Genomic DNA, 9,133 nt, shown 5'->3' with positions numbered 1-9,133 from the left:
TTTTAGACGTATCAGAATCACATAAATGTGTTAAGCCTGTATCAGATACACATTGAGGCACGAGATGTGTTTAAGCCGTATCGAAATTGCATAAATACATAAGTTTGTATCAGATTCACAATCAGGCGTATTCATACACTTTATCTTTGTTATCATGTATCGAGCTTTCTAGAAGAAAGAGACAAAACAAACGCACAATTGAAGAATATATATATATATATATATATATATATATATATATATATATATATATATATATATATATATATAAAATAAATTCCGGCGCAGATAAACATTATTTACTTTCTTTAAGAATAAATAATGAGATGGTTGGACAGATAAACATTCGATGGAGATTCCGGCGCAGATGGACGGTCTCTGGGGTTTGGACGTTGTCCTTTCCCGGGATTCAAGGTTAAGTGTACTTTGCATTTCGTCCTTTCACGGGGTTCTGAGTTGAGTGTATTTCGCGCTTTTAAGCGCCTTCTTTGGTTGAACGGTGTGTCGAAGCATTTCGTTTTGCATTTGATTGTTGATGCATTTTGGAAAGTTGGTTGTTTCGGGGAATGTAGCTTGAGACTGGTCTTTGATTTTGGGTTCGTCGAATCGCTTTTTTGATTGTCGAGGTTATGACTTCCCAGCTTCCTTCTTATTACAGAATCCGGTGGGTATCTACCTTAAGTAGACACGTGGTCCTATCTGTGTAGATTTGTCTTAAGGGTCATCAGTTCCTGAACCTGGAATGGCAGTTGGGTATTGTTGATGTTCTTTAATAAGCTTGTCCAATCTTTCTTTTAAAATACTGATCTGAGTGGTGATTGGAGATTGTTTGACTGGTCCCCTTGCAGCCGGAGTCCGGGGCATCTTTCTTCGGGTATGTTTTGCGGACCTCCGCTTTTTGATTTCATCTTAAGGGACCCCGGTGCATCAAATGGAAATTATGTAGCATCCACAAGATGCACCATGGTATTGGATCGGTGTCCGACGTTAACTACGAGCTTACAGTGTCCGAGCGCCATTAATTACAAACTTGTGATATCTTTGATGTCGCCTCTACAAGTACCCCCGACAAAAATGGGGAGTACAGGCAACGCTATGTTGAAATGTGGATTGTGAGCATTTTGCTCGACCTTCATTTGTTGTCAGACCTCGGTGCAACCCTATATCTGGATCTAAAATCCTTCTTTTGATATTTTGTTGAATTCTTGATGGAATCGAAGACTTGGATTCCGAAGACTGGGGTCGGAAACGGTGGTTAACCAAGTCATTCATGACGAATCCCGATTTTTTCCTCTGAATGTTCCTTGGTTCTAAGATTTAAAGAGGCTATGATCGATGAAAATGGAAAATGATTGAGAGACAATCGAGGAATCATCGAAGATGGATAAATTGAAACTTGATTCGTTCTTGATTCAGTGACCTATTAAAGTCACGAATTGGTAAATCGAAGATATAGACCTGAATCGCAAGAGTCGAGATTTGAAATTTCTGAACTTATTGAATAGTTTTTACAAAGCGAACATCATTCTCGTGAAAATCGTAGGAATCAGAAGTCGATTTCCACAGACGACGTCATTATCCCGTTCGGGAACCAGAAATGAATGTTCTAACTTCATAAAGTAATCAGATGAGAGGTGGATTGATATTTGACGGTGACTCTGATATCCTCTACAGCAGCGTGGGATGGACTTGCATAGTTAGCACTCAAATATCAAAGCCAAATCAAAATTTAAAATGAATAAAGTAAAATTAGATATCAGAGATTATATTACTTCTCATAAAGTGTGAATTGTTTTTAGATTTTAAATCGAGTATAATGAACTTAAGATGGATTGCGATGTAGTCGTTTGGACCTTTTAGCCGGTCCAGACAAATATATTAATGTTCAAATAATTAAACTTTCTCAAGTTTAATTATATTTGTCTGACCTTTCTAAAAAATAATTTTGTTGATACAAATTTATAATAAAAAAAGAATTAGTTATTTTAACCAACCGTTAAAAAAAATCATTTTTAATGAGAAACATTTTATAATGTTTACATTATTCTAACTATATATTAATAAAAAACAATTTTAAAATACATTATTTTCAACTTGAAGATCTTTTTCAATTATCGTTTATAGCTTTCAAAAAAGTCTGCAAGTGTTAGAATGTGGTGGAAAAGTCTAATAAAATTTCGTTGTTTAATGTATTTAAATTTTGATATAGCATAATAAGTTAAACTGATAGGTTCAATTATTTGTTTAAAATATCCAAACACGCATAAAGAATAATCTCCAAATTATTTATATCAAAAATAATTTTAAAAAATATGAAACAAATAGGTTTTATATGCCGTAACAATACCTTATAGAAAGAAATTTGAAGGAAAAAAAAAACTACATTAAATAACCAAACAATCGCCTGAGGTTGAGACTTTAATTAACTTTAATGCTAAAATTTTAATTTTCAAAAACAGAAGACAAATTATTTATCCGAACGATATCGTTACATTCCACGAGAAAAGCAACCGACTATAGTTAACAGAAGACAAGCATGCCACATGTTACGGTATTATAAAACAATTCCACATAAATGAACTTTAGGTTTATGAATCCATAAATGAAGTTATTATGTCCTCATTCTGCTACTTTCTGCTGCCCTTACCTGAGAGAAATAGGGATGTGCCTACAGTATCCACATCAAGAAAACAAAATGTAAAATCAACAAAGATCATAATGTATTAATGCAAACAACAGAAGAACCCATGTTAAGGTGATTAAATGAATTCTTCATTATTACCATTGCTTCTCTTGCTGTTAGCCTGTCCTGGTGGTCATAACGAAGGAGCTTATCAAGAAAATCAATTGCCTGCGTATTGAAATATTAAAATCCTCATATCAGAATTGTTTAATTTCAGAATAAACTAAGTGCTAGCTCCCAATGCCATTTGGAAAATGAATTAAATGACCTCTGGCGATACAAGATGCTGATTGTCTGCATTGATAAATTTAGACCAAGGTTTGCGACTGTGCCTGTAAAGGAAATAACATAACATGAATAAGTAGGTAGTTAGGACACCGACGCAGTAATACCTATTCATACACCTATCATGAGGAAATAAAGTCAATAAACGCAGAAAACTCATTAGAAGAAGACTATTGCATTGCCATGGAAGATATTTTAACAAATTTGCTATGGGATTCAGAAAATAAAATGGAAAAGGATACCTTCCAACTAGTGCATCAAGTTGAGGGTCTAGCTCAAGATGATACTTATTCAGATATGCACTCAGTTCATCAGTCCCAAGCACCTACATACCACATACAAAAGATAAGAAAAATGAAGCTTTTAAAAGATGTTGATTTATTTTGTTGCGAAGAGAGGGCACTAGTTTAGAATGGATCTTTTGGCATGCAAAAGAGGAAATTGTAGGCATATAGCCATACTTGGGACCTATTCCAGAATGTGTTCCTATTTTCGCTAATTAGGTGCAGCCAAATTGTTTGAATCACCTTATTTTCACTTAACTCCAAAAATTTGTGTATAAAATAGTAAAAATCATGTAACCGTTGGTAATGGGTTCAAGTAATAAAATCAATCACTTGGAAACGCAAGGTAGTACTGCCTAGTGCCTACAAGATAATTGTTGCAGTATTTCTTATACAAATATTTAATAGAAAGTAAAATGAAATTATGTGATAATTAAAAAGAAAACCAAAAAAAGGTTACTTAGCATAGCATCAACAAGATAATTTGTATTTTATATAAATTATTATAAAGTGCAGTGAATGTTACCTTGGCTATTTTTACAAGCTGGTCATGGTTGTCATGACCATAAAAGAACGGCTCCTTGCGAAAGATCTGCATTAAGTAAAATAGTCTCAACCCAGAACTACATGATTTTCTGCATGTAAATTCAAAAATAGAATTCCTACAGAAATAACACCAAAGACATGCTTGCTATAATTCTTACCATTCCAGCAAACATGCAACCAAGGCTCCACATGTCCAATGAGTAATCATAGTCTTGCAAATCAACTAGAAGTTCAGGGCCCTTAAAGTATCTGAGAAAGGAATAACATTTTTATGGACAGTATTATTCAAAAACATGAAAACCAAAAGGCATCATCACATAAGCAATTGCATTAAAGTCTCAGAAAATTTACAAAGGTTTCCTGTTGTCAAGTTTAACCCTAACTAACAAATATATACAAATAAAAAGAAAAAACCAGAAAAAAACAAATGGACTGTGACGGGTAAGATAATGCTGACCTAGAAAGAACCTAAGAATGTTTATATGATTGTGGGACCTGAAACATGATACAAAAGAGAGTTGACAGATGTTTAGGTGGTCACACCATAGAACTTGGAGTATTTTCAGCTGGAAAATACAGAGGCTCTTTGGAATTACAAACCAGAACACAGCTAAACGAGAACCCATAACATCAATTCTTGGATCTTTCTTATTGACACCTTATTTATCCCTTCTGCTGAACATGGAAATGATGACTAAGTTTTGCACATTTAATATATTCAGCAAGGCCTAAAAGGCTCTCGGGTATCATTTTGAATTGCTAAGTGAGTGTAACATCCAGCTGAGAATTTTATTTGTGTGTTTATATAGACTCAAATTGAAGCAGACAAAGAAATCAAGTCGGGCCACAAGCATGACCATGTAAAACAGGTGACACATCCATGCTTGACAAAACCAATATTTTGAAAATGAGACCTCAAGCACAGCCATGTCAAAGGAAATTTGGTTCCATTTAGAAGACCTAAACTAAATCAAAACTGGAGTACAAAAAGCTTCAAGGAAAAAGAAATCTGATTTAGTTGGTCAAAAAGTTGAGGTAAGATTGAACAAAAAATGTATCCGAAAATTCTATTGCTCAGCAAACATTTCAGGAGTCCCTCACAAGAAACTTGAAATAAAAAGCCTAAGAAATGAGAATCATAATATAATCAAAAAGGGTGGTGTATTCATACACAAAGTGAACTGACTTTGGAATTTGTAAGTATCATTTATCTAGCATAAATCAGGTCAAGTGATTTACAATAACCTTTGTGCAAGTCTCAAATGCCAATGTTTAGTAGGCAGTAATTAGCAATAGTGGCCATATCTCAGTTAACCAAGAAAGGAGGAATCACTTTGACAATTGTATTTTATTTAAGAGAGCTGTAGTTCTAAAATTTGATTTGCAATGCATTTTTGGTTCATATTCCACATATTTTCGATGATATCTGTGGATATATAGATGCCTGGTAAGATAAAATTCTAATAACCTACTGATTGAAAATACTTCACTTAAACAAGCTAGTGTTACCTAACTGGTTTTGCTCTATTTGTGTGTATTAAATTAAATATTAACTATCATTATACACAGGTTTATCCATTTACATATCTTTCTACAGTATTAGAAAACATTACCTTGAAGCCACACGGACATTATATTCCTTTCCAGGATGATAAAATTCAGCAAGGCCCCAATCTATCAAGCGGAGTTTTCGCAATTCATGATCTATCATAACATTGTGTGGTTTGACATCTCTATGCATTATGCCTTGAGAATGGCAGTAATCCAAGGCCTGCACAATTCGAAACTACAACATTCATATAACAGAAAAAGGTTCTTAATATCAAGATTGTAAAAATCGGGATCTTGGATAAGATCGGGAGGGGATAGTAAGATCGTAAAACATAAGGTCGTAACTAAGATCGGAAGATCCTACTTGTTGGAATTTCGGCATTCATTGCAGTCCGCCCCTAGTCGTCTTAATTGCAGCATTTGGCTTGCCTTCATTGCAGCCTCCAACACCTACATTGTGTTGGGTTTGAAGGGGTGGATTTAGTCTCACATTGCTTAGAGATGTAGCATGTGTTGTGTTTATAAGTGGGGGCACTTCTCACCTTAGAAGCCGGGGTTTCATAAGGATGAGTTAGGCCCAACCCAAATTTTGAGACTACTCAATTTGTTTAATAAGATCGAGAGGGAATAGCAAGATTGTAAAACTTAAGATCGTAACAAAAATCATAAGATACTATTAAAATGGAAAATAATACTACATATTTGAAGTATTTCTACATGACATTTTCGTAGGCAAGTGTATTCATGGGAAAATGGACACCGCCAAACCGAAATTGTTGTGCCTTTGTATCTTGTGATCCTTTTTGGGCTGTAAGGTGGTGGCTGGAAAATGGCCGACCGTAGCCGGAACCCGGAACTGGCGAATCGTACATAATCAATGGTTTTACCATTATTTCTACAATTTGACTACAGCACATGATTCTACTTAAGATCAGATCGTTGGGGGTGAGTGAGATCGTATAATCGTAAGATTTTAAGATTTAGATTGTCATTTTGATAACCATGCTTAATATGTCTTAGCACAGATACATGAAGCAACAATTTTAATGATACATAAGCAAAAACCTATAGATGCCAATCAGATATAAAAGGTATACAGGCCTCATCCAAGAGAAAAATACATTTATTACTTTAGAGTAAATATATATTTGTTTGTCATAGAAAGAACCCAGAGTACAGCAGTCCAAGTATATCACAAGAGGTCGAAGGATCACATTACCTTAAGAAGCTCATATATGTAATAGCGTATGTCATAATCAGTCAAGGTCGGATACAAAACTTTAAAATCTGTACTGTTGACATACTCAAATATTAAGCTTGGAGTTTTAGAGTGCTGATCCCTGACAATGTCAAGAAGCTTGACAATATTTGGGCCCCCACAAAGGTTCTGAAGTATTTTAATCTCTCTTTTAATCTGCAAAATAGTGTTTAAACTCTCATAAGTTGATACAAAAATCACACATGAAACTGCACACAACAAAAATGAAAAATTAAAGCTAGCACAAGACTTCACCACGTCTTGATGCATTAACAAGGGCTTTGTGGAATATGGAAGGTAGATATATATTATTGAATCCAAAGTTTTGAGTAGCCACTCCTATTCAAACAATTGGAATCAAATGTGTCTTTGTTCATGGCTTTACTGATTCATATCACCAATTGGAACGGTGGTTTGGAGCTAGCACAATTTGACTTGAACAATTCCCACATGAAATTTCAAAAATAGGATTTGCAAAATCTGATTGCAGCTAACACAAGAACCACATCATTTTCTACTTGGCTTAATGTATAAATTTGCTTTTACCCTTTAGATAAAAAGGAAATTACACTATGTCTTATGATGAACATGAAGATCGTGAAGAGGTGTATGTAAGTTAGAAAGTACTATTTGTGCAGCAAATTTCAAGAGAGAACAATTCCAACAAAGCACCTCGAGCTGGTTTTATTCAGTCTTCAGGTCTTACAAGAAAAGCTAAAAGCACATCAATGTAACTACAAAAAAGCTAACCTTCTTTTTCTTGACAGGCTTGAGAATCTTGATAACACAGCGCTCATTGCTGTTAACATTTACACCTTCAAACACCTCACTATATTTCCCCCTTCCCACTTTTCGTACAACCTCATAATCATCTTGATCACTGAAAAGAGCACGCATAACACTAATGAATAATATCATCAAAATGAAAACTGTAAACCACAGGATTTACGATACTTTCGCATTAACCTCATAAAAATTAGACCTAATAATACAATCAATGCAAGCAAACCTTGCCCAGTCAAACAAATAATATTCATATGTAGTTAACTTTGAAATCCAGAGAAAAAAAAACAACATCAATTAACTTCAAATCACAACGTAATTATCGATTATTGATAACCAATGCGGTTCATATGATTCCACATACAGAAAACTACAGAGCAAGAGATGATTTAATAAATATAGCACAATTTCGTATCCCTCGTTTATGGTTCACGGAGAAACATTATCAAAAATGACCTAAATATGTTTACACATCAACAAATTCAAAAGGAAAGATAAACAAAACAACAAATAGAATCTCAGAAACTAATATCCCGCACGAATTCGTAACCTAATTGAGTTCGTAAACCAAACCAAACCAAATCAAAGCATAAACGAAAAAGAGATTTGAAAAGAAAGAAAAAAAAATTAGGGTTCGGAAGATTACCCCCATTGAACAGTGAGAGATTCATAATCCCAATACTCTTTGGGGCGAATAACATTGACGTCGGTGTAGACGCGAGCTTTGGACATTTCTTCAAGATTGAAATCTGAGATCTGAGCTCTGTGGTGGTGATGATAAACGATAGTGGTGGTATTAGATTCGATGGATTGGTTAGGTATGCGCACGTTAGGAGGTTGCGCAACCGGCGTACGTAAGGTAAAAATGGTGCACACTAGCAAGAACCGGAGGAGTAGTGTTTGCTGGAGATTCGTGCGCATATTTAACGCGTATATTAATGGGATAATTAGACATGCTTTTTTACATTCTATTTTTTTAAATAAAAAATAAATAATAAAATTAAAATAAGGTCAAAATAATAACACTACCACCTCCGAATTTAGAGTGACATTTTGTGGAATGTGATGAGCTTTGCGAATCATGATTGTCTCTGATTCCAAAAAGCACTTAATTTTTTTTAGATGAAACGAAAAGCACTTATTTATGGGTGCGTAAAATGAATTTCCGTTGTGGAACAACTAATGTAAATGAGGAATGGCTACAAATGTTGGGGCTATTTTGGGGTGCACCATTTGCTGTAGTACATATTATGATTAATCTAAACTTAAAGATGTGGTCTTTGCTTTTAGTAATAAAAATGTGGTCCTTTTTTTTTCGCAAAGGAAGATGTGGTCCATTGCTAATCACCTATAAAAATACAATGGAATCTACAAAATATTTCGGTTGTTATATGAATAATGAATTTATGAATTTATTTAATGATGAAATAATATATAAATAGAGACAGTGAAAAACACCAAAATATTAATGCTTATACCTATAGAATTATGAAGTACAAATAACAAGCGGACAACACCACCGAAATAACACAATCAATAAAAAAAAACTCATCAAACAGATAAAGAAACTCCTAGTAATTTAGATTAGAGCTTTTACCGCCAAAATCATCATTAACCAATCAAAAATTTATTGGACAAATTACTCCAAACATGAATTGCAGAAGTTTGAAAAATGGTCTCCAATTATAAAAAAATTTATAAAAATAATTATTTAAAATAATTTTATAAACCAAACAAACAATA

The 9,133-nt window shown here is 34.0% G+C and overlaps 1 protein-coding gene across 1 annotated transcript; it reads right to left on the bottom strand.

Moving 5' to 3' along the window:
* Positions 1–2,389: 2,389 nt before the first annotated feature.
* Positions 2,390–8,324, bottom strand: LOC127074381 (casein kinase II subunit alpha-2). The gene is made up of 10 exons (XM_051015693.1): positions 8,037–8,324; positions 7,358–7,487; positions 6,569–6,763; positions 5,412–5,569; positions 3,957–4,047; positions 3,779–3,844; positions 3,211–3,293; positions 2,952–3,015; positions 2,783–2,851; positions 2,390–2,668 (listed from the first exon to the last, which is right to left on the bottom strand). The coding sequence occupies exons 1-10, from the start codon at positions 8,309–8,311 to the stop codon at positions 2,612–2,614; spliced, it is 1,188 nt and encodes a 395-aa protein (XP_050871650.1). The 5' UTR covers positions 8,312–8,324; the 3' UTR covers positions 2,390–2,611.
* Between the last annotated feature and the right edge of the window lie 809 nt (positions 8,325–9,133).

Source organism: Lathyrus oleraceus, chromosome 4 (assembly GCF_024323335.1).
Source record: "Lathyrus oleraceus cultivar Zhongwan6 chromosome 4, CAAS_Psat_ZW6_1.0, whole genome shotgun sequence".
In the NCBI taxonomy this organism is placed as follows: domain Eukaryota; kingdom Viridiplantae; phylum Streptophyta; class Magnoliopsida; order Fabales; family Fabaceae; genus Lathyrus; species Lathyrus oleraceus.
The sequence above is the reverse complement of the archived record's forward strand: the minus strand, read 5'-3'. Positions and strand labels throughout refer to the sequence as shown.

What these genes read in the sequence shown, in the direction of transcription:
- LOC127074381 (XM_051015693.1), bottom strand. Translation starts at nt 8,311, where the DNA reads ATGCGCACGAATCTCCAGCAAACACTACTCCTCCGGTTCTTGCTAGTG. An exon ending in ACATATATGAGCTTCTTAAG is followed by an intron (nt 5,570 to 6,568) that starts GTAATGTGATCC and finishes CGAATTGTGCAG; the next exon opens with GCCTTGGATTACTGCCATTC. An exon ending in GTTGCATGTTTGCTGGAATG is followed by an intron (nt 3,845 to 3,956) that starts GTAAGAATTATA and finishes TACTTAATGCAG; the next exon opens with ATCTTTCGCAAGGAGCCGTT.